Source organism: Xenopus laevis, chromosome 7S, assembly GCF_017654675.1.
Source record: "Xenopus laevis strain J_2021 chromosome 7S, Xenopus_laevis_v10.1, whole genome shotgun sequence".
In the NCBI taxonomy this organism is placed as follows: Eukaryota; Metazoa; Chordata; class Amphibia; order Anura; family Pipidae; genus Xenopus; species Xenopus laevis.
The window spans coordinates 4,513,755-4,539,586 of NC_054384.1; the positions used below are offsets into that span (position 1 = coordinate 4,513,755).

The 25,832-nt window shown below is 41.9% G+C and overlaps 2 protein-coding genes across 4 annotated transcripts; both read right to left on the minus strand.

Annotated features, from left to right (window-relative positions):
• lrrc23.S (leucine rich repeat containing 23 S homeolog) lies at nucleotides 1-14,833 on the minus strand. Of its 3 annotated transcripts, none has more exons than XM_041570834.1 (8): nucleotides 14,558-14,833; nucleotides 11,528-11,707; nucleotides 10,635-10,747; nucleotides 9,684-9,940; nucleotides 3,921-4,051; nucleotides 2,455-2,591; nucleotides 2,116-2,335; nucleotides 1-742 (listed from the first exon to the last, which is right to left on the minus strand). In XM_041570834.1, the coding sequence occupies exons 1-8, from the start codon at nucleotides 14,693-14,695 to the stop codon at nucleotides 704-706; spliced, it is 1,215 nt and encodes a 404-aa protein (XP_041426768.1). In that variant the 5' UTR covers nucleotides 14,696-14,833; the 3' UTR covers nucleotides 1-703. The 3 variants fall into 3 exon arrangements, with proteins under 3 accessions (XP_041426768.1, XP_018082771.1, XP_041426769.1); XM_018227282.2 differs by lacking the exon at nucleotides 14,558-14,833 and adding an exon at nucleotides 12,944-13,603; XM_041570835.1 differs by lacking the exon at nucleotides 14,558-14,833 and adding an exon at nucleotides 12,662-12,931.
• Nucleotides 14,833-22,882, minus strand: tpi1.S (triosephosphate isomerase 1 S homeolog). The gene is given in 7 exon segments (NM_001087007.1): nucleotides 14,833-15,681; nucleotides 16,007-16,094; nucleotides 16,243-16,328; nucleotides 17,389-17,521; nucleotides 17,681-17,765; nucleotides 18,301-18,424; nucleotides 22,732-22,882. Coding segments are annotated over 7 exon segments (747 nt in total). The 5' UTR covers nucleotides 22,844-22,882; the 3' UTR covers nucleotides 14,833-15,562.
• Between the last annotated feature and the right edge of the window lie 2,950 nt (nucleotides 22,883-25,832).

The following is a 25,832-nucleotide window of genomic DNA, read 5'->3' on the forward strand; positions in this document are numbered from 1 at the left end:
GTACGGAACTCTTCTAATTACACTGCTTGTAAATTTTTGTATGATTATAACATAAATATCCAGATCTGTTTCATAGTGGGCTTAATTGCCAGCCATATAATTAAGTGAGTCAGTGAAAAATGAACAGAAAAGCATATTCAAGTGAAGGGGAATGACAAAGAACCCCCGTATGTAGGTGCCCACGGGGTCGCAAAATACACCTAGAGGCACATTTATCAAATTTCGAATTCATGTGAGTTTTTTTTTTAACTCACATGAATTCGATTTTACTAGATTCGATGGGGGGAAATGTATTTGAAAAATCGAATATTTCAAAGTCGGACGAATTTTAACGACCTGAAAACTCCAATTGAATTTGATTCAAACCAATTCAACCAAACTCTGTTTTTTTTTGCGAAAAAACTTGAATGTCAGGGAGGCTCCAAACATCTCCAAATTGATCACTGCATCTCTCCCATTGACTTATACATGAATTCGGCAGGTTTTAGGTGGCGAATAGTCGATTTGAATTCTTAAAGGGCCAGAGTATGATAAATCTTGAAAATCGAAGTTGAATTTTGAAAAAAAACTTGAAACGAGTTTGGATAATTCCCTAGTCAAATTTGACAGTTTTGACCATAGGAAAAAAATAAATTAGAATTTCCAATCAACCAGGCAGTCCCAGCAGAAATAGCAGTCCTGTGCAGCATGGTTCTATGGACAGTCACTCCAAAAACTCTTCCTTCTCTCCAGGCTCCGGCATCTAAATGAGAGATACGTAACAATGAACAAAAATATCAAGTAGGAACACTCAGCTCTGCATAAAGCACCTTTTATATCAATAGTTACCCAGTTTCTCATGTCTTCATCCATTAACACATCTACTTGCTCCACTAATACTTGAACACACACATGATTCCTATAGCGCAGGTATGGGATCCCTTATCCAGAAAACCATTTCCAAATTACGGGAGGCCCGTCTCCCATAGAGTCCATTTTAAGCAACTTATTCTATTTTTTAAAAATGATTTCCTTATTATCTTTAATACTAAAGCACTTGATGGTAACAGAGTTGCATGAATATTGGTGGCAAAACCATCCTACTGGGTTTATTTCATATTTTGATGTTTTTCAGCAGTGATCCAAATTTTAGAAAGACCCTTTTTCTGGAAAACCCCAGGTCCCAATCGTTCCGGATAACAGATTTTTTTATTTTCTTTAATGAAAAAGAAACCTATCTCCAATATACTTTAATTAAAAAATGTGTACCGTTTTTATAAGAAACGTGAATGTATGCAGTGAAATTCTCCCTTCATTTACTGCTGTGGATAGGAATTGTCAGACGATCCCTAACTGCTTTGCAGGGAAACAATCATACTTATGAACAGCAGGGGGAGCCCCCGCCTTACTTCCCAGCCATGCAGAACTCAAGCAGCTTTGTTTGTTTCCCTGTAGAGCAGTCGGAAACTGTGTAGAGATTTGTATTTTATTTTGCCTTTACATTCCCTTTACTGTTTCCAACTCCAGCTGCAGGGACAAAGATCATGGAGCCAGATTTAAACAGATAAACTGGGATTCTATTTGGAGGATTATTTTGCTGCAGCCACTGGTTCTGCAGAGTTGGAGAAAGTTTGTATTAAACAATACAAAAGCTATAAAATCCACATTAGATTAGATGACAACACAGGACCCAGTGCAGTCTGTATATTCTGATTATTAATCAGTCTTGCTGTATCGACTTCTGGCAGATATTATTTGACTTGTGCTGTTTTGATCATTTATGATGATCCCTAAGCAGCCCAGACCACACTGAGCATGTGCGCAGTCTTAGTCTTGCAAAGATGTATAACAAAGTTACAAGATGATGACCCCCTGTGGCCAACTTTGAAAGCATAAATCATTTGTTTGATTAGACTTGTGGTGCAGTAAGTTCATGTTTATGTTTAGTATACAAAATACAGCATTTCTAGCCTTATTCTATTTTAGACTTCCCCTTTAAGCCATTTCCCACATGGACACCTATACTTTTTACACTAGTAATAGGCAAATTGAGCAATGTTTGGAGGGCTGCAGTTAGCCCATGTCTGCCATGTGCAAAATACACAATGACCTCTCCCATTCACATACACCTTTTACCTCCATCTCTGCTCTTGCTTTCTTTGTCTCTGCAGCCTCCCTTTTCTCTTCCTCCTCAAAGAAATCTTTATCGAGGCGCTCTAGCTGGGGTAGAGCAATTAGAGTTTCCATGCGATAGCCCTCCTCCTCTTCACAAGGATTCTCCCGCAAAACAAGTGCCCTTAATCTGGGCAAACAATGAAGTTTCTGGACCTCCTGCAGCTTGGCCACCATGTTGGACCTGAGCAGGCGAAAAGGTTACTTTATATTGTACAACTCTATGGCACTGCACCACAAATTAAACACCTTAAATGATGGTGTTATGGTGAGGACAGTGTTGCTCTGAGGGCAGGAACTTACCTGAGATTTAAATACTGGAGGGCCTGCAGATGTTCTGAGAAGCCATCCAAGGTCTCCAGCTGGTTGTCTCTTAGATGGAGGGTGGTGAGATTTACAAGAGATTTCAGACCCTCCAAACGGCTTATATTATTTTGTCCCTGGGAAAGTGAGAACAATTGTTACCTAGAGTAAGACCTATTGAGCTATCTATGGCCCTAAGATGGAAGTCTTTTTTTATTATATTAAAGGGGCACTCTAGCCAAAAACTTTTAAAGTGGTTTAAAGGCATGACAATATAATGTAGTGTTGCCCTGCACTGCACTGGTAAAACTGGTGTGTGTGCTTAAGAAGCACAACTATAGTTTATATAAACAAGCTGCTGTGTAACCATGGGGGCAGCCATTCAAGCACAGGATACACAGTAGATAACAGATAAGTACTACTATAGTTTATATAAACAAGCTGCTGTGTAGCCATGGGGGCAGCCATTCAAGCACAGGATACACAGTAGATAACAGATAAGTACTACTATAGTTTATATAAACAAGCTGCTGTGTAACCATGGGGGCAGCCATTCAAGCGCAGGATACACAGTAGATAACAGATAAGTACTACTATAGTTTATATAAACAAGCTGCTGTGTAGCCATGGGGGCAGCCATTCAAAGCTGAAAAAGGAGAAAATGAACATGATTCACAGCAGATAACAGATAAGCTCTTTAGTATACAAAGGGATTGTTCAGAACGTATCTGTTATCTACTGTGTATCCTGTGCTTGAATGGCTGCCCCCATGGCTACACAGCAGCTTGTTTATATAAACTTTAGTAGTACTTATCTGTTATCTACTGTGTATCCTGTGCGTGAATGGCTGCCCCATGGCTACACAGCAGCTTGTTTATATAAACTATAGTAGTACTTATCTGTTATCTACTGTGTATCCTGTGCTTGAATGGCTGCCCCATGGCTACACAGCAGCTTGTTTATATAAACTATAGTAGTACTTAGCTGCTCCTTTAAGGAAACCCAACAGACGAACAAATGTGCTGATGCAGTTCCCATCCTATGGGATTCTCAAACCTGCTTGATAGTAGAGATGCACCAAATCCACTATTTTGGGATTCAGCTGAATCCTTCGTGAAAGATTTGGCTGAATACTGAACCGAATAGAAACAATTATTTACATATGCAGATAAGGGCCTGGAAGAGTGAAAGAGATTTACGTGATTTTGGAAAATTCTGTCTGGCCGGGCACTTGGATTTAGCCGAATCCTGCTGAAAAGGCAGAATCCAGACAGAATTCTGGATTCGGCGCATCCCTACTTGATAGCTGTTGGGCCGAAAAGTGACCAGAATATTGATCAGACAGGCTGTTGGGAGGCCCCCCATACACAGGCCAATCAGCTGCTGAAATGCTCTAGAAGCCACGTACAGCCATAATAATAAATTAGCAGAACATGAACGAACACAAACAGCTCTGAGTAACTCACCAGGTAGAGCTCCCGCAGGCTGGCAAGGTTCAGTCCAGCAGTGCTGAGCAATTGGTTACTGCGTAGCTCCAACGTATGAAGGCTTGTTAGTTTGCTACACTCTAAGCCCTCCAGATCCCTCAATTCATTTCCTGCAAATGAGTCAACAGTGAGTGTAAGCTCTGATGGCAAGGTTACATGAAGAAAGGGTACAAGCTGCAGGGAATGGGAACAGAAGTGGGCCGGTTGGGGAAATGAGACTGTCCAGAAGTGCAAGATGGGTAAGTAAGAGCTCACTAGTACTGAGGGAGTTGCCATGGGGCTGCTTAAAGGGGAAGTAAAGTGTAACATAGAATAAGGCTAGAAATGCTGTATTTTGTATACTAAACATGAACATGAACTTACTGCACCACAAGCCTAATCAAACAAATGATTTATGCTTTTAAAGTTGGCCACAGGGGGTCACCATCTTGTAACTTTGTAAAAGGATAAGTAAACCTTCAAAATAAGTGAATGTAAAATTGATGAGGGGGCTAGTCTAAGCACTTTTGTAATTTACATTCATTCATTTTAATTTACATTCATTATTTTTTTTTTAATTACAAGATATTAAGGGATACATGTACTGTTAATAAGAATGAATTTTGTTACAACAGCGCCATCTGCTGGCAGTTAGGGATCATCTGAGGTTTCCTATCCACAGCAGTCAGAGCAAGTAAAACGAAGGGGGAATTGCACTGCATACAGTCAGGTTTCTTATAAAAACTGTAGACATTTTTCTGATTAAAGTATTTGGAGATTGATTTCTTATTCATTAAAGAAAGTAAAAATTGGATTTTATTTTTTTTTGCTTTTACATCCCCTTTAAGTGATAGCAATAGGACTTTACTTAACTTGGCCCTCACACAAGAGATAGAGAGTCTCTTGTTTTAATAGCTATAAAAGCATCATTGTGGCTTTATAAGCCATTGCAGCAAATGCATCGAGTATCATAAAATGCTTTACTGTCCCATTGGGCTAATTTACTGTTCTCTCACTGCTATTCTCTTGTATAATCGACTGCTTAGAAGTGACCTCTCCACCAATTCACACACATAATGTGATTTAGCAAATGACAGTGCAGTGTTGGTTACCACTCTTTACACTAAGCCACAGGTAATGATGTACTACAGATATACGACTGCTGCAATGATTGGACAGCCCCATGTGTAACCAGGCCTGGGCTAGCCATCTGTCCAGTCGGGCAAATGCCTGGTGGGACACTTTCATTTTTGCTATGGGGTCAGGGAAGCAAAGAGCCATTGAGAGGAGCTGATTGGGAGCCAAAGTGAAGTAGCAAAATGATAGCAGAAGCTGTAATCTCCGAATTGGAGCACAAGCCGAAAGAGGAAACTGCACGGGAGAACGAAGGAGGAAGAAGACTGCCTGCCAAATTTTAAAGGTAAGTTTCCACTGAACATCAATGTTTTTGTTTTTTTGTTTAAATCACTGGCCATCAATGTTTTTTTTTTACTTTTATGGGGGGAACCTGGTCACTAATGTTCTTTTTTAATTTTATGGGGGGGGGGGTCCTGGCCAACAATGTTTTTTTTTACATTTATGGGGGGAACCCTGGCCACCATTATTTCTTTTTCTTTTATGGAGAGGACCCTGGCAACCAATGTTCTTTTTAACTTTCACGGAGAGGACCCTGGCCACCAATGTTCTTTTTAACTTTCATGGAGAGTACCCTGGCCACCAATGTTCTTTTTTACATTTATGGGGGGGACCCTGGCCACCAATTTTTTTTTACTTTAATGGAGAGAACCCTGGCCACCAATGTTCTTTTTTACTTTTATGAGGAGGACCCTGGCCACCAATGTTGTTTTTTACTTTTATGGAGAGGACCCTCGCTACCAATGTTCTTTTTTACTTTAATGGAGAGAACCCTGGCCATCAATGTTCTTTTTTACTTTTATGGGGAGGACCCTGGCCACCAATGTTCTTTTTTACTTTTATGGGGAGGACCCTGACCACCAATGTTGTTTTTTACTTTTATGGAGAGGACCCTGGCCACCAATGTTTTTTTTTTTTTGCTTTAATGGAATGGATCCTGGCCACCAATGTTCTTTTTTACTTTTATGGAGAGGACCCTTGCCACCAATGTTCTTTTTTAATTTTATATGGGGGGGGGCTTTGCCATCAATGTTCTTTTTTACTTTTATGGGGAGGGACCCTGGCCACCAATGTTCTTTTTTACTTTTATGTGGGGGACCCTGGCCACAAATGTTCTTAAGTTCTTAATTTCCCCTGCATTTCCCCTGTAGTGTGTTTTTTGCTATATTATACATAGAGTTGACATTCTGGTTATACTACCAAGCATTGTGGCAAGTAATATATATGAATTTGCCACTACATTTACCCCACCATTTCTTCTGGGGGATTATACATGGAACTTGGCTACTATGAAGGATTCTGTGTATATTATGTGTTAAATTAGCCTCCCCAAACACAAAAATCAATCTCTGTCTATGTGTAAAAGGGACCCTTTAACTGTAAGTGAATCGAGTAAAACAAACCAATCGAATGAAATATATATACACAGCAGTACAGCTGTATTTAAGCTTTTCTTGCACACAAATGTATTTTTCATTACCCTAATACAAATAAATAAAATTGTAATTGTTTAAGCACAGGGTCTATCAGTTATCTAATTGTTATTGTTTCATCTGGATCTTCGCAATACGCGTTTTTATCACGAGAAATGATCGGGGACTGAGTATAAAGAAGATGGATGTTTGTTTATGCATTTTAAATGTTGCACATTATTGATTACAGCCATTAAAGCTGTTGCAGAGTAATGTATGGCTGGATAATGCCATTGGTTGATATAGTGAGACTTGTATTCCCTAGAAAAATGAAAAAAAAAGGGAAAACCATTAAACAGCTTAATTAATTAGAAACTCTACTGAGATGTGAATGTACTGGGGATAATTGGCAAAATGTGCTTGTTGGAAACATTAAGGACTAGCAAACAGATGATCTTGCAAGGAAAACATACACTGTTCCTGAGCAGTGACACCGTCCCTTCTTTATTAAAGAGACAGGCTTGTATTCAGGGCAAGTTACCAACTGCTGGGCGCTGGGGTCAGTAAAGCTGGAAGAAAAGCTCATTCCCACAGTGATAGTTGATATAAGGACAGGGCCGCCATTGAAATTCACCGGGCCCGTACCACAAAATGTTCTGGGCTCCCTGGGCCAGCCCGCCCAAGCCCCACCCCGATCCTGCCCAAGCCCCACCCAGATCCCGCCCACAGTTAAAAGACCACACAGACATCAGCGCTAAAAACAGTAAACCCCTCACACGCAAGTTATAAAAAGCCATTGATGGTAAGGGCCCCCTTATAAGTTAAAAAAATCTGTGGCGCCAGGGCCCCCCTACAAGTTTAAAAAAATAATTGGTGACCAGGGCCCCCCTATAAGTTAAAAAAACATTGGCACCAGGGCCCCCCATAAAAGTTTAAAAAAAACATATAAACATTGGTGCCAAGGCCCCCCCATAAATTTTTTTAAAAAATCATTGGTGCCAGGGCCCCCTACAAGTTAAAAAGAAACACTGGGGCCCCCGGAGAATATTTTTTTAAAAACATTGGTGGCAGGGGCCTATAGAGTATTAAAATACTACATTGGTGGCAAGGGGTTTAATAAAATTAAAAAAAAACACATTGGTGTTTAGTAGAACTGAACTCGTGGCTTCAGGACTTCAGCTCCTTTCGTGGCTTCGGGTCTTTTTGTGGCTTTGGGACTTCAGCTCTTCAGGACTTTGACTCTCAGGCTTTTGTCTCTTCGACTCTTGGGCTTCGGCTCTTCTGCTCTTCAGGACTTCGGCTCTTCGGGCCTTCGACTCTTTGGGACTTTGACTCTCTGGCCTTCGACTCTTCGATCTGGTGGATCAGGACTTTGGCGAGTTCAGCACAGATTCGGCGCTGTCAAGGGTGAACTGGCTATTTCGAAAAATGCAGCACAGCCGAGCCCCTTTAGGCCCGGTATAAGGATACAGGTATGTGACCTGGTATGTGACCAGAATGCAGGGGACCTGGATTCAATCCAAATAATGGATCTTTCCATAATTTGGATCTTCATACCTTAAAGCAGGGGTCCCCAACCACTGGCCCGCGGATAGTCCTGAACTGGGCCACCGAACAATCAACATGGCACGCCGAAATGGACGCTGACCCCCCCCCCAGCGTCCTTGCAAAAAAAAATTTGCCTCTTCTTTGGTCCCCGGGCCAAAAAAGGTTGGGGACCTCTGCCTTAAAGAGATACTGACAGCAAAAAATATCATTTTTTTTATATCTATCATAACAAAGCTATTTATAATTTTGCCATAAAAGAATTTGCATGATGCTTTTACATTACCTTTCTTACCCCCATATTCCTCTATGATTGGGCTGCCATATTTGTGCAGCAGAAGTCCGTTAGCATTAGAAACTCTAACTGACAGGTTGAGAAGGGACAGTCAGGTTGGAAAAACTGTCAGGTTTAGGAACTTCAAGTAACAATTACTTACAAAAACAGATTGATCAGTGAAAAAAGATCAGCATGAACTATAGGTAACTTTTAATGTAGATTAGTATTTTGAAAAGAAAATTTTTAGTGACAGTATCACTTTTCCACTAGAAAATCATATAAACATGAAATAAACCCAATAGGCTGGTTTTTCTTCCAATAAGGATTAATTATGTCTTAGTTGGGATCAACTGTTTTATTATTACACAAAAAAAGGAAATCAGTTTTAAAAATGTGGATTATTTGGATAAAATGGAGTCTGAAATTTGGAGCTCTCTGGATAACGGGTTTCCGAACAACGGATCCCATAATTGTACTGAAATGCCAAACGCAGCACAATACTGAGAACAGCTCCGGTACATATTGGGTCCAGTATTCTGAGTACTATAACTTTCATGGCAGTCTGTTAACCTTATGTCATTTAAGGGGGCTCAGAGATTCTGCAGGAGGCAAAATCCTCAGGAAAAAGACTGGTTGCCACGCTGCCTCTTGCCATATATGTCAATTGGGTTAATGAGGTTAACCCTCTGCTGTACCATTAGGAGTGACTGGACTGAACTGGGTGAAAGGAGTGGCTCACACAGTTACGAATTTTAATAATGCAGGTTTTTTGTTCAGCAGCTCTCCAGCATGGAATTTCTGCAGCTATCTGGTTGCTAGGATGTTATCCTAGTAACCAGGCAGTGGTTTGAATGAAAGACCAGAAGAGGAGAGGCCTGAATACAAAGTAATAAGTAACAATAACAGTAAATGAAGACCTGCAGGGCAGAGTTTTTTCGGCTGTTAGAGTCAGCGACCCTCATTTGAAAGCTAGAATTTGAAAGCTAAAGGCAGAAGGGAAGGGCAATTTGTAAAAGATGAAGACCAATTGAAAAGTTGCCAGTAATATAAAGTTCTATAACATAATAAAAGTCAATTTAAAGGTAAGTTTTTTAGAACAGAATATTGTAGACCTATTCAAAAGTGTGCCTTAGCTGCAGATATCTATAAAATCTCTTCTCCACTCTCAATGTTATTAAAGGAAAACTATACTCCTGAACAATGTATGTCTCTATAAAAATATAATGCATAAAAGAGTTCATATGTAAAACCCTGCTTCATCTAAATAAACCATTTTCATATAAAATATTTTTAGTACAGGTAGCAGAAGCAGCCTATTGGGCTTATTTAATATTTACATGATTTTCTACTAGACTTAACTTAACCAACTAAGCCCTTAATTAAATAGGCACTGACCTATCAAGTTAAGGGTTTCAAGTCGTGGATGTCCAAACCCTTGCATTGACTTTATCCGGTTCTGTGCAAAGCTGGCTACTTGCAGGTAGGGGAGCTCACCCAGGCCACTCAGACCGACCAACTGATTGTGATCAGCGCGCAAACTCAGGAGATGAGTGAGAGCTCCCAAGGGAGACAAGTCCTGCAGGGAATTCTGGGACATGTCCACATACCGCAGGTGTATGAAGGATTGCAGAACTGAGATGTCTGTAAGTTCTCTGCAAGAAGAGATAGCGTTGGTCGATAAGGAAAATGCATATATAAGTGCACTATATTTAACACAAAACTGGATTCAGAGGGTAAAATGGGCAGTGTAGGGACAATTTACAGGTCAATAAGGATCACATTCTAATACTTACTAAGATGCAGAGCTCTCTTGTACTTCCTGTTCATTGGCTCCTCTCTCTCTCATGGGCAAATAGGGGGTACTGATTGGTTTCAAACTGCACCGAACTGAGCCAGAGGGAGCTGTTTAAAGAACAAGATTTCCCTCTAGTGGCCAAACTCTATAGGAAGCTTTACCTGTTCCAATGTAAAATATGAAACATGTTGGAACTTTGCTGTTTCTTCTGCCAGCCCATGGGAAAGAGAGCAGCCCATGGGAAAGAGAGCAGCCCAAGAACTAGAAATATCTAGAATCATGGCTATGTGCTGGAGTAGTCTGTAATACAATGGTACAGTATCATCAGGGTTGCCAGATTGGAGGTTTTCCAGCCAAATTGGGCTACTAAATTAAAGCTAAGGCTGGTTTTTGAAACTAGCCAAGATACAGATTTGGGCTACTTTTTGGGCCTTTGGCTGGTTTGTTCTTTGGAAACCAGCCAAAGTTTTTTCTTGCCCTAATGTGCCAAGCCTGCGTCTTCCAATGCATGTAGTCTTTGACCTGTGATTTTGATTAGGGCGGGTGCTTACCTGTCTTTTACTTCCAGTTTAACATAGGCATGAGCTAAGCCATTCCCAGTCTTACAGAGCAGGGAGAGTCCATCTCTCAGCATCTCCTCTGATATTGGAACATGAGGTGGAGGCTGTGAGGGTGGATTAAAAAGACACATTTAAAAAAAAGACACCACAAAAGGTCCCCAAACACACACTGAGTTTCATATCATAGCCAATCACTCATAAATACCAGCAGATGATTGGAGAGCTGCGTGAGGAAGCCATTCCCCAGGCAACCAAGCCTAGTTAAGTCGTTTGTAAAAAAACACCCAGCTCTGTGTCAGTATGATGCAGAATACCATCTCCCCTTTCTACACAGTGGAGCTCATTTGCTAACACTGGACACATCTGCACATGGCAGTGACCCACAATAACAATTAGGGTTGCCACCTTTTTTGGAAAAAAATACCGGCCTTCCTATATATTTATATTTTTTCCCTATTAATAACATCAACAATCATTTATTAAACCGGCTAGGCCGGTAAAATACTGGCTAGGTGGCAACCCTAGTAACAACTGAGATATTTGCTTTCATTGTTTTAGCTGCAGCTGGCTGAACAAAGGTAGTCATTGATTTGTCGCTGCCCACGTTCACACTTGCCAGGTGTTCATAAACCAACTTTACTGTAGCTATACACTATGTGCTCCATCATCCTCCCATGTACTCCTCTCAGTTCTATAAATTATATACTAGGGATACACCGAATTCACTATTTTAGATTCGGCCGAATCCGAATTAGGATTTGGATTCAGTTCAGCCGGGTAGAAGGATTCAGCCAAATCCGAATCCTGCTGAAAAAGGCAGAATCCCGAACCGAATCCCGGATTCGGTGCATCCGTATTATATACACCCTAAATTGTTTTGCCACCTCTTCTTTTTCAGCTTCCTCTGCCTCCTCTTCTTCTTTTTCTTCTTCCTCATCCCCTTCAGTTACATTGTGGTTGGTCTCTTCTGCAGGCCCTTCATCATCATCTTCCTCCTCCTCCTGTGCATCATCCAGCATTTCATCCTCAATATCTGACATTTCCTGAGAGGAGAAATCCGAGTACTATAGAGAGTGAGAGAGATGAAGAATGGAAATAGGGTCTAGTTAGTTAGGTGTAAATTCCCTTTTGTGGATTGCTCAACTCCCCGAAAAAACACTTTTGTTGTGCCAGGTGCTGTACTGGAGGACCCACTCCTGCCACCGGGTCACAACAATATCCAGAGAAGACTACCAGCAGCCCTACCAGGCTTGATAAAGGGCCTGGTAAGCTCGAAACTTTGCCTTTTTGTATGTGGGCTGAATAAATTCTTTTTGTACACTATTACAAAGTATTTCAGTGTGCTGCTGGTACTCTTCTCTAGTTAATTAGGTGTGTCCAGTCAAAAATTCTTGGCTAATATAGAAGCACAACCCCCTGCAGCCCACAACAATGCTGGATGGTGTAGCCCATGTCTCTGTATATAACTACTGTTGCCATCTATCTGGTATTTTACCGCCTGGCTGGTAAAAATTAAGGCTGATCCCAATGTTATTAATAGGCAAACAAAGATAAATATATAGGAAGGCCGGTATTTTTTTCCGGAAAAGGTGGCAACCCTATATATAAGAAATATTTATTCAATGAATTCTCAGTTTTCCATCCCCTGATTTTCAGTTTTCCCTCATCATTTTATTTTTTCGTGGTCCCACCTACATATGATGCATTCCTCGGATTTTACACCATTTTTTTTGTTCCACTGAAAAATGTTAAATAGGGATTGTACTGTAATATATTATGGAGTGAGTATATGCCTCTGAGAGTCAATAGCGCACCCAGGGCCCTGGGATCCCAACCCCCATCTGGACACAATATTCTCACTGGATTCCTGTCGGCACAAGCGTCCAGCGAGCCTCAAGGGAGTGCGAACTCCCTGCACCCCTAGTAGTTCTACCACTGGCCTCTGATATCTATAACTAATAATACAGGTAACCCATACAGGGGCAGTCCCTGGTGTGAGACACAAACTAAGAGGGCACCTGTGGGTGCCAAGGAGAAAGGCTGCTGAGGCAGCAGCTGGAGGTGGGATGTAATTGAAGTGCATTGTGGGTAACTCAGCAATACTCAGGGGCAGCTATAGAAGGAACAAACCATCCAGCTCTAGGGGGGGCAGGTGTGTAGAGATCCCAGTGAGTCCCTGAATAATGAGTAGTTCTCTCTATATATATACACATATATACAAAACAGGCTAGCTACTGTGCATTTTGTAGTCACCTATTAATAATAATTTCTCCCTTCCGGTACCGGCAGAAAATACTCACATGTTCCCACCTTTGCGGCTTCTAGCTGCTGCTCAGACGCGAGCGTTCCTTGGTTGCCCTAGAAACAACCCGGAAGTGTGCGCTGGTTACCGTAACAACAAACGCGCAGGCTGCTGGGGGTTTTTTTTTCGTGTGGAAGACAGCCGCCATGTTGTTATACTTGGATCCACGTTTAAATGTGACAGAAGTCTTTGTCAGTGGATGTAAAGTGGTTGCGCCCCAGTTCTAGCCCCCGCCACCCGAATGAGACCAATCCCACACATCCCCATTCTCTGTCATTGTCCGTCAACTTTGTGCCACGTTCACTCCTCAGTCAGGCTGCTGTAACTGAACTACAACAAGCAGCTCCCTGTAAAGATTCAGTGTGTAATCAACTCCCATCCATGTTGGAGTAATGTGCTGTGGTTGTGTCTGTTCCACTACACTGTACAAACCCATAGCCATTAGTATAACATGTAGCAACTGGCAGATGTTGCACAACCAGTACTTAACTAATATGACAGTTAGTGGGTGGCCATTTTATTTGCCAACCTTTCCTCTTGCAGAAAGCCTGGGGGTTGAGCTATAATGGAACTAGGGTTGATAACGTTTTACAGAAAAAAATACCGGCCATCATATACTGTATATATATTCCCTATTAATAACATTGGGATCACTGACCTTCCCATTAGGGTTGGCACCTGGCTGGTATTTTACCCGCCTGGCCGGTAAAAATGATTGCTGAACCCAATGTTATTAATAGGGATTAAAGATAAATATAAAAGAAGGCCAGTATTTTTTTCCAGAAACGGTGGCAACCCTACTTCCTATATATTTATCTTTATTCCCTATTAATAACATTGGGAGCAATGACCTTCCTATATATTTATCTTTATTCCCTATTAATAACATTGGGATCACTGACCTTCCTATATATTTATCTTTATTCCCTATTAATAACATTGGGATCACTGGCTTTCCTATATATTTATCTTTATTCCCTATTAATAACATTGGGATCACTGACCTTCCTATATAATTATCTTTTTCCCTATTAATAACATTGGGATCAACCATCATTTTTACTTGCCAGGCTGGTAAAACACTGGCCAGAAAAGCAACATTCGTAAGCAGCTTATCACTTGACCATGGGAGGATTTGTAAGCCTGGTCTGATATTGACCTAAGAGACACAAATACTCCTATCTCCCACTAGCCCTGTCAAACAAAAGGGTGGGACTGAGGCCACAAGAAACACTATACTGCTCCCCTCACTGGGGTAAAGAGCCATAGTTACTGCACTGGTGGGCAGGGATACAGGAGAAGAAAAAAAAAAAAAATACCCAACATAACTCTGGAAATGATCAGCTCATATGATGTACACTGGAAGACAATTTTTTCTCAGCAGCTTCCAGTTTGGCATTTCAGCATCTGGTTGCTAGGGTCTGATTATACCCTAGCAACTATGCATGGAGGGGGAATGTAGCCTCACTACTTAATAACTTTTCAACTGCCAGGTCAATTACCTTCATTTGTAAGTGAAAATGGGGGGGGGGGAACAAATAATTCAATATCTAATAAAATTTGCCAGATTAGGGCATTTTATGATAAATTATGTTAACTTAAGGGCTCTTACGTGCAGGGTTTTTGTTGAAGATTGGTGCTTGCATGTGTCTGAATCAGCACAGTCGCACCAGGAAGAGCAGGGTGTGTTTTCCCTGGGTGAGACACCCCCGTGTAAGGGTGGTGAACAACCCCAAGTCCTGCAGAACATAAATGTTAGTAGACCCCATTAGTTTATTCAATTACATCCTATTTGTTATTAAAGGGGTTGTTTATCTTAAAGTTAACTCTAGTATAATGTCAAGTGTGATATTAGAGACAATTTGCAATTGGTTTTCATTTTTTTTTAAATTTTATTTGTAGCTTAAGTCATTTAGCTTTTTTTTCAGCAGCTCTCCAGTTTGCAATACCCATAAAGTGTCAAAATTAACCTAGTAACTATGCATCACTATGAATAAGACAGGCCTGGAAAAAAAAAAAAAAATACTAACAACAACAACAACTAAATGTTTAGCCTTACAGAGCATTTGTTTTGAGATGGGTCAGTGAACCACATATTGAAAGCTGGAAAGAGTTAGAAGAGAAGGCAAAAAAAAAAAATTAATGAAGGACTACCAATTTAAATGTTGCTTAGAACTGGCCATTCTATAACATACGAAAAGGTAAACCACCCCTTTAAGCTGGTGCCGATCTGAGTTGGCCACTTGCCCCCTCCAGTTCAAGTCTGCAGCTTATTGGCCCATGTATGGGACCCACCTACTCGATTGACAGAATAAAAATTAAAAAAAAAAAAAAAGTGAAACAGTTTTTAGGGGACTTTATTTGAAGCAGTCTGACCTGCATGATCTGGGATGTTGGATACAAACAAGATTGTCACAGACAGCACATAGTAACTTAAAGACATACTACACGGATCATTATTAGACATACTACATGGATCACAAGGGCCACCCAACCCCACCAAGTACAGGCCCTGACATGTTTGTTCTGGGAGTCACCTCGTACAGGGATTTAGACAGCGTCACTTATTCTAAACCGTTTGTGAAAGGAAAGGAGGAGGTTCTGCCAGGGAGCCTGGTTAATGCTTGGCATTGATTATTTCAATGAACTCCGGCTTCAGAGATGCTCCTCCCACCAGGAACCCATCAATGTCAGGCTGGCCGGCCAGCTCTCTGCATGTGCCTCCTGTTACTGAACCTGTAGGGTGAAGAAAAACAACATCAGGCAGGGTAACGGGACCAATTCCTGCACAGGGTGCCCTTATATCGATGCCTGCGGAATTTGCTCAGCTGTTAAACTACAACTCCCACCGCTCCTCTGTCAGGGCAGAAAGTGAGAATGGCTCGTGCAATAAGACAGTGTAGAGCAGTAAACACTAAGGTACCCACCTGCTATTCTACAGCCAAGAAATCATTTGCATGTGCCCAGCCACCCCTGTACAGTAAAAACTGTCACAAGATGCCCTCAAGTCATTCGAGTGGCATCAGAGATAAGGCAGGATGGGAGATAAAGGCACACTTACCTCCATATATAATACGAACAGACTGGGCAACACCTTCAGATACGTTGGTTTTCACCCACTCACGCAGTTTCTTGTGCACTTCCTGGGCCTAAATAATGAAAACAAATAAACATATTGTTGAAGTCAGGGTTATCAGAGACTTACGAGATTACAACAAGACCATTGGTGAATGTGAGATTCTTATGTCACAAAGCCCTGGATTATCAATTTCTCCAATGACTCTGCCAAGGACTTACCTGTTCAGGTGTGGCAGTTTTCCCAGTTCCAATAGCCCAGACTGGTTCATAGGCCAAGACCACCTTACTCCAGTCCTTGACATTATCTGAGAGAAGGAAAGGTTATTAGATAATGGCACTAAAGCACAATGCAAGGACTGACTGCAAGTGGGTATCTTAAAGGAGAACTAAACCATAAAAATGAATATGGCTACAAATGGCATATTGTATATAGTGAACTTATTGCACAAGGCTAAAGTGTCAGCTTGTCAATAGCAGCAACGATCCAGGACTTCAAACTTGTCACAGGGGGTCACCATCTTGGAAAGTGTCTGTGACACTCACATGCTCAGTGGGCTCTGATTGGCTGTTGAGAAGCTAAGCTTAGGGCTCGTCACTAATTATCCAGCACAAAATGAGCTTCCCTGGCTGTAATATAAGCTGATGCTACAGGTTTGCTGATTATTCAATTCTGATGCTAATTGCACTGGTTTCTGTGCTGCCATGTAGTAATTATGTGTATTAATTACTAATCAGCCTTATATTGTGACATTTCTATTCTATGTGTACTGTATATTGTGAGTGGGTCCCTAAGCTCAGTAAGTGACAGCAGCACAGAGCATGTGAATCAGTGAATCAGCAGAAAAGAAGATGGGGAGCTACTGGGGCATCTTTGGAGACATAGATCTTTACTGTTAAAGGGCTGTGGTTGCCTTGGGCTGGCACAGAAGCACAAATCATCATGCACAACATTTCTAGCTTTACTTTTATTTTAAATTAACTTAGAACAGCATAGAGAGACAAAGACAAATTGTAGTTTTTCAAATTTTATTATTTTTTTTTCAGTTATTCAGCAGCTCTCCAGTCTGAAATTTCTGTAATCTGGTTGGTAGGATTCAAATTCCCCTAGCAACCATGCATTGATTTGAGACTGGAATATGAATAGGCCTGAATAGGAGAAAAAAAGAAAAAAAAAGGGAGCAGTAACAAATGTGTAGCCTTACAGAGCCTTTGTTTTGAGATGGGGGTCCCACTTGAAAGCAGGAAAGTGTCAGAAGAAAAAGGCAAATTTAGAAACTTTAAGACCAATTGAAAAGTTGCTCAGAATAGGCCATTTTGTAAAATAAAAAAAAAAATAAAAAAATTGTAAAGACATAGGATGCCCACCTGCTATGGCCTTTGTCTGCTCAAACACCACCTTCTCAGTGATTCCCGCCTCACGCTGGTCTAGCTTCTCACCAATACAGGCGATCACTCCAATGCCTTCACTTAGTGCGTGTGCCACTTTTTGCCCAATGAGCTGTCAGGGAAGAAAGGAAAGGGCTGATAAAGTAAATACAGTTATGGTCTGTGTGGCAACCTCTGGTGCTGGGACCACCAGGGCTTCACTAGTCACACTGGAAGGATAAGGGTCTGGGTTAGGCAGTAGGATCAGCAAAGATAGAGGCACCCCTTTTACCTCGTCACACTCTCCAAACACATGCCGTCTCTCAGAGTGCCCAAGAATCACCCATGTAGCACCACAGTCTTTAATCATTGCTGGGCTGGGGGAAGAGAGAACAGTAAGGATTAATCATAAGCAGTTTGTTTAAAGGCTAACTAAACCTTTAAAATACGTGAATGTAAAATTGATGAGGGAGATATTCCAAGCACTTTTGTCATTTACATTCATTATTTATTTTTAATTCCAAGATATTAAGGGATACGTGCTGTTAATATGAATGAACGTTACAACAGCGCCACCTGCTGGTCATTTTCCCCACCAGTCTGACCATCAAGTAGTCAAGTAAGTTGTCAGGAGAAAGAAAGAGGCCGATGTTCTTCTGCTTAGGAAAGATTTGAGAAAGGTTTTTAATTTTATTCCTAAGCAGTACATGTATCCCTTAATATTTTGGAATTAAAAATAAATGTAAGAGGCAAAAGTGCTCAGACTAGCCCCCTCATCAATTTTACACTCACTTATTTTGAAGGTTAACCGACCCTTTAACAAATTATCCCCCATATAATTTCAACACACCCTGAGCCCACTCTATATACCTGCCCCCAGTCACATGATCCTCATACAATACAAAGACGCACCTGATCTCTCCGGTGAATGCTCCCTTGGCCACTTTATAACAATTCTGCGCAGAAAGAGCAATTTTGGCGTCCAGCTTCTGCCGTGCAAAGTCCAGATAAATGGCTGGTGCACCACAGACCACCTCTACCAAAAGAAGATTCTGTTATCAGTATAGTCACAGATATCAATAAAATACAGACTTCCTTACAGGCAGTTTGTTTTCTGGGTCCTATTGTTAAAAGTTATAGGCCACTAAACCCTGGGAAAACAGTAAAAATGAAGGGGAAACCCCCCCCCCCCCCAAAAAAAAGTTTCCTCTAGTGCTATGCCACAGTCACACTCCCTTCCAAGAGACTATTATCCACTGTTACTATAAACACCATCTCTCCCTACTATACCTGCTATCCCACAGTCACACTCCCTTCCCAGAGACTATTATCCCACTGTTACTATAGGCACCATCTCTCCCTACTATACCTGCTATCCCACAGTCACACTCCCTTCCTAGAGACTATTATCCACTGTTACTATAGACACCATCTCTCCCTACTATACCTGCTATCCCACAGTCACACTCCCTTCCCAGAGACTATTATCCACTGTTACTATAGGCACCATCTCTCCCTACTATACCTGCTATCCCACAGTCACACTCCCTTCCCAGAGACTATTATCCACTGTTACTATAGGCACCATCTCTCCCTACTATACCTACTATCCCACAGTCACACTCCCTTCCCAGAGACTATTATCCACTGTTACTATAGACACCATCTCTCCCTACTATACCTGCTATCCCACAGTCACACTCCCTTCCCAGAGACTATTATCCACTGTTACTATAGACACCATCTCTCCCTACTATACCTGCTATCCCACAGTCACACTTCCTTCCCAGAGACTATTATCCACTGTTACTATAGACACCATCTCTCCCTACTATACCTGCTATCCCACAGTCACACTCCCTTCCCAGAGACTATTATCCACTGTTACTATAGACACCATCTCTCCCTACTATACCTGCTATCCCACAGTCACACTCCCTTCCCAGAGACTATTATCCACTGTTACTATAGACACCATCTCTCCCTACTATACCTGCTAAACCACAGTCACACTCCCTTCCCAGAGACTATTATCCACTGTTACTATAGACACCATCTCTCCCTACTATACCAGCTATCCCACAGTCACACTCCCTTCCAAGAGACTATTATCCACTGTTACTATAAACACCATCTCTCCCTACTATACCTGCTATCCCATGTGACTATTTGGTGCATTAAGCTTTCACAGACTACCCTTACACAGTTGTTGCTGCAGAGCCCTAAATACCTGCAATCCATTGTAATACAATTTAACTAGCCCCCACCCTACCCAGACTGAGGCTGGCTGGTGAGAATCCAAATTGGCAGTTTATCAAATTAAACTGTGTACTTGAACTTTAACCCAAGCAGTACCCCTTGTGCATTGTTGGGTAAACAAACAAGTGTTTATCAAAGGGATAATGCAGTGCGCTGGGAGTTTTAGTTCATGAGTGGAGGGAAGGATGGCTGCTGGATATTTCTGGGGGAGCCGCTTGTCTCATTTACAGTTACACAGGGCTGCACACTATGAGCACCGACTAAGGCTTCAGCTGCTGCGCACCTCTGTACATGCAATGCCCTTGTACAGGCGCCACCCTATCGCATTTAGTGCTGGGCTTATTTGTAGCCAGCGGGTCAGGGTCATTTATTTTGAGCGCCTGTAAAAGGTTAAAAGTCACAACCTTTAAACCCTTTCCAAGTACAGAGCCGCATGAAAGGCCACGGCTGTTTTTAGTAAGTGAGGAGCTCAGCTGTCTCAGTGCTGCTGTCTGAAGGGCATGTTCTAGCCTTGCAGGTGACTAGTGTCTGGTACTGGCCTTGCAGGAGACTAGCCTCTGGCTCATTATCCAAAGGGTCAGGGCTGGAGCAGAGCCTGGAAGTACAGTAACAGGCATTCAGCGTGGGCACGGCTCCCTGGGTCACTGTCTCTTTAAGGCTGACACTGCAGTTTGTACGTGACTCCCAGCACAGACTCCCGGCTGCCGAGAGACACAGGGGCAGGTCACTAGTCACATCTGTGTGCCCCAGGGCTCCCCATTTGATCCTATTCATTCAACACTGTGCAAGCTTCATGGCTTTCCCATGTGCTATAGTATTACTACAACTCCCAAGAGCCCCTTATAGATCAAATCCTGAGGTTTTTTTTTTTTTAACCCCCAGACTTTGCAAATCCCAGACCTGACCCCACCCCTCTCATCCCCAAAATGACAAGTGCAATGAATTCTGGGTTTTCTGCCTTTCATCTTCAAAGTCAGTGTGAGCAATGCATTGTGGGCCTCGGCTCTGCACGCTCCGGCTGTGTGCAATGGATTGTGGGAGTTACAGCTCTAATGGGATCAGGTGTGTAGGTGCCAATGAATGAATCCTAAATACCCAGCCCTGGGGCTCAGGCGATGCAGACGTGCGTTAAATCCTTGCGTCTCTCGTGCGGAGCTGCCATGGACAGAACAAACATTTTGCCAAATCCCACACCAACCACCTTTATATATTGGGCTTTTATTTCCAATGCAGCCTGCTATGAGCACCTACCCACTTCTGCCCCTATTTGCAAGGCATGCTGGGAGACCCCCTATTTGCAAGGCATGCTGGGAGACCCACAATGCATGATGCTGCAAGGCATGCTGGGAGGCCAGTGACACAGCATACACATTATTACATGGAGGCGGCACACAATGTTATTTCTGAAGGACACAGGTCACAGGCAGAGGATGATGAGAGACTGCGGTTGCTTTTGTCAGACTGCAGAGCATCCCAACCTCCATAATCAGCTTCAGGAGTGAAAGGATCTATAATTTACATATATATTTGGACCTTTCTCAAGACAGACAGGCTTCTGTGCAGAGCCGAAACGTTGGATCACCAATAAATCTCCACTTTCATTTGAATTATTGACTTGATGTATTTCCTTGGAGTGCTGTCAATCCCTACATTTTGTCTACATACTTCTCAGACTAGCACCCAGGTTTCTGCATACTAATGGTTGTGCATTCCATTCTGTATGTGTATATATATATATATATATATATATATATATAGTGAATAAAGTACCCCCTCTTGTAAAATATAAGGATATTATAAGTGACCGAGGAGTTTCATGACCATATAAAAGTACGAGACCGAAGGCCGAGTGCTTTTATACAGGTCATGGAACTCCGAGGTAACTTCTAATATCCTCATATTTTACAACTGGGGGTACTTTATTTATTATAATACACAAGTTTCAGTAAGTCATGTGACTGAAATTACATTAGAACTCACAGTTTATAACTGATGACATCAGAACTCACCGTTTATAAGGATATAATTTACAAGATTCATGGCTTTTGTGTATTATAAAAATATAATATAATATAAATAGTTTAGTTGGGCAGATGCAAAAATATCAGGTCGGGGCAAGTGCCTCCTGTTGGATGACAGTTTTGAGTGACTTGTGCATCAGCAGATTAAAGATGGAGGTGCCCGTCTATATCCCCCTTATACAGTCAGAGGGGTCAGGGTCACTTAAAGGGGTTGGTCACCTTTTAGTTAACTGTTGGTATGATGTAGAGAGGCCTATTTGCAATTGGTTCTTATTTTTTTATTATTCAAGGTGAGCTTTTTATTCAGCAGTTTTTCAATTTGCATTTTAAGAAATCTGGTTGCTTGGGTCCGATTTACCCCTAGCAACCATGCATTGATTTGAAAAAGACACTGGAATATGAATAGGAGAGGCCTGAATAGAAAGATGAGTAATAAAAAGTAGCAATAAATGTGTAGCCTTACAGAGTATTTGTTTTTTAGATGGGGTCAGTGACCCCCATTTGAAAGCTGGAAAGATTCAAAAAGAAAGGCAAATAATTAAAAAAAACTATAAAAAAAAAAATGAAAACCAACTGAAAAGTTGATAAAAATCAGTCATTCTATAACATAGTAAAAGTTATCATAAAGGTGAACCACCCCTTTATCAAGGAACAGTTCAAATTGGGGTTAATGCAAACAGGAGCCTCATCTCAACTGCACTTTACCCTTTAAATAGTGCCATTTTAACCCCTTCCTGCCAGAGAGCCCACAATACAGCAGGCGGGCAGAGAGAAATAAAGTGGCTCAGGCCCATAAACATTGGCTACAGCCTGGTTGTTCTTAGGACAGCAATTGGCCTCTGATGACCCCTGACCCCAGTTGAAGGGAGGCTGCAATTGAGTTTAGGACTCGCCCAGTGCAGCCACTGATTGCCAGGACATTGCTGGACAAGCCTGAGCCACACAAGGTCCCTGCAGCCCTGCCTTTATCACAGCTATTCCTGAAACAGCCTGTCTGCCGGGGGATGCTGGGAGTTGTAGTCAGAGGCAAGTGCAGGTTACATCCAGTATAAAACACACCCACCTGTGTCCGCGTTCATCTTGCCGCTGTTCAGGGTGTTGATCAGCTCCCCCAGACTCTTCTTGTCTCCGTTCATCTTCCAATTGCCCCCGACGAAGAACTTCCTGGGAGACATGTCTGACAGCGAGTGATGCACCAAACGAGAAGGTTAGAATGTGGCGAGAGTGACAAGCGCCTCGCTCCTGCTGTTCCCTTAAATAAGCGCGAAGTACACGCCCACTCCTGTCAGTGGAAGCGTTCCACCAGACACGCCCTTTATTGTCACGGTGAGCGGGTGCGTCAGCGCTAGGTATGGGAGGCGCCATTTTTAATGATGGCAGGAAGCAATAAAGGATGATTATGTGATCTAATTGTGCCATACCAGCGTCCTGTACTTGGGGGTTCGCAAATCGATGTTGTTTATTCTGTTTTACAATATTCCTGCTCACGAGCAGAGGCAATATGCTGTTATACTGGGCCCAAACAATATCTCCCTCAGCAGTACTGCACCTCCCAACATTTTGGAAATAGAAAGAGGGACAAGTTTTGGCGATTTGCTTTGAGCATTACCATTTTTTTGTGTGGCCACACCCCCTAATTACCATGTTCGTTTTACAAAATTTGGCAGGTTATGAAAGTTCGATCACATTTCTGTAGTTTTTATGTTATTGCAGTTTTGCTAATGAAGGTGAATTGCAAGTCACAGTTTCCCCAAGAGACGTGCTTATCTTAAATTGTTACAATTGTTTCTTTGCTTCTCTTAAATTGTTACAAAAGTATCTAAGTATCTATTCTGGGCTCTCTGCCAAAAGCACACCTCCCAACATTTTGCAAATAAAAAGAGGGACAAAAAAGTTGGCGCACACAGTGCAGCAATTTTTGACCACACCCATTTTGTGGCCACACCCTCTAATTCCCATGTTCATTTTACAAAATTTGGCAGGTTTTGAAAGTTTGAACATTTGAACATATTTCTTTGGTTTTTGTCAGTTATAACAGTTTTGCTAATGAAGGTAAATTGCCCTTTAAGCTGTGAGTCTAACTTCTTATCTTATATTGTTACAATTACTTATTTGCTTATCTTGAAATTGTTACAAAAGTATCTTATCTGCAGCTGTGGCTATTCTGGGCTCTTTGCCAAAAGCCAATTAGTTACAAACATTGTTTCTTTTTCTGTCTGTTCAGTGCAGAGAAAATCGGGACTTTCCAGTACAAACGAGGGACTGCGGGTTGAGCTGTCAAAAGAGGGACTGTCCCTCTGAAAATGGGACAGTTGTGAGGTATGGTCAAAAGCCAATTAAGTCAGAAACTTTGTATCTTTTTCTGGTTGTTCAGTGCAGGAGATCAAAGAGAAATTCTGGATATTTCAGTAACAATCCGGGACTGCGGGGTGAGCTGTCAAAATCTGGATTGTCCCTTACAAAATGGGACAGTTGAATGGCATTCCACTGTTCTGGCACCAGCTAAGGTGGGGGCTACTATTAAAAGTTTACTGACAAATTAGGGTTGCCACCCGGCCAGTATTTTAAAAAATTTCCCAGCACTGTAGTTGCCAGTAATACAGTAGAAGCCCTTGGCCCGCCCCCAATCTACCCGACACTAATCTTTTTTTCTTCAGGGATCGCTCCATAACCAATCCTCAGGCGTTGCGTGCAGTGCCCCGCCCCCTCTACATCATAACCACACCCCTTTGTGCCACAGTCATGCCCCATTTAGGTCACCACCCCCCACCAACCGGTAAATATTCTTTTAAAAGGTGGCAACCCACTTGTCTGTTTTGACCTGGTTTTTTGAAGGGCTGCCCGGGTCAAAACTGCCTGCCCGGTTTTCCAAATTAGGAAAACTGGGCAGGATTCACTATGATTGACACGGCGATCGGCCAATCGCCCCGCCCCTGATGTTATGACCCACCCTCTGTGCATCACAGCCCCGCCCCATTACATCACATCCCCACCACATGTCTGGAGTCAGATCGGGCAAAAGGTGGCAACCCTATGCCAAATGCATTGCTGGAATATCAGGAAATACTGTCCCTTTCCTTTGCAGTAAGAGCACACTGAGCATGTGCAGTGCCACTGACTCCCAAAAGATGACCTAGCCATATCCAAGTTGGGGAGCTGTTAGGAACAACTGTGAAGGCCTGCATCATTACTGTTACATGGTGCCTGAACCTCAGAGCTGGTACATTAGAATTTTTGGTCAAAACTCACAAATTCGAGTTGGTAAAAATCCGAAATCGAGATTTATCATACCTCAGGTTTCTTATAAAAATTGTACAGATTTTTTAATTGAAATATATTGGGGAAATGTTTATTTTTCAATTAATAAAGTACATTTTTTTTGTGCCTTTACATTCCCTTTACTGTTTCCAACTCCAGCTGCAGGGACAAAGATCATGGAGCCAGATTTAAACAGATAAACTGGGATTCTATTTGGAGGATTATTTTGCTGCAGCCACTGGTTCTGCAGAGTTGGAGAAAGTTTGTATTAAACAATACAAAAACTATAAAATCCACATTAGATTACATGACAACACAGGAGCCAGTGCAGTCTGTATATTCTGATTATTAATCAGTCTTGTTGTATCGGCTTCTGGCAGATATTATTTGACTTGTGCTGTTTTGATCATTTATGATGATCCCTAAGCAGCCCAGATCACACTGAGCATGTGCACAGTCTTGGTCTTGCAAAGATGTATAACAAAGTTACAAGATGGTGACCCCCTGTGGCCAACTTTGAAAAAATAAATCATTAGTTTGATTAGGCTTGTGGTGCAGTAAGTTCATGTTTATGTTTAGTATACAAAATACAGTATTTCTAGCCTTAATTCTATTTTACACTTTAGTTTCCTTTGAACCAACAAGCTTTAAGAGCTGCATACCATTGTGGGCGGAGCCAGAGAACAACTGGTTCCCCAGATTCCTGAATTCTGCAAGGGGTGCTCCAGGGACAGAACATAATGTGTTGCTACTGTATAGACATAACATATTACTCAATCGGCTCTTATTTTACTTAGTCAATGTCCCTACAAAGCTGTGCGCTCATGCGAGTTCAAACACATTGTGACACCAATACAATGCAACAGAAAAGAGCTCACACAGCCACATTTTTGGTTGCAATGGGTA

Excerpts from the sequence above, each read along its gene's own strand:
- lrrc23.S (XM_041570834.1), bottom strand. The coding sequence starts at position 14,695 with ATGTTCTGCAGGACTTGGGGTTGTTCACCACCCTTACACGGGGGTGTC. Across the intron at positions 9,941-10,634 it reads AAACTGGAAGTAAAAGACAG|AGAACTTACAGACATCTCAG; the intron begins GTAAGCACCCGC and ends CTCTTCTTGCAG. Across the intron at positions 2,336-2,454 it reads CTCCAGTATTTAAATCTCAG|GTCCAACATGGTGGCCAAGC; the intron begins GTAAGTTCCTGC and ends TCGCCTGCTCAG.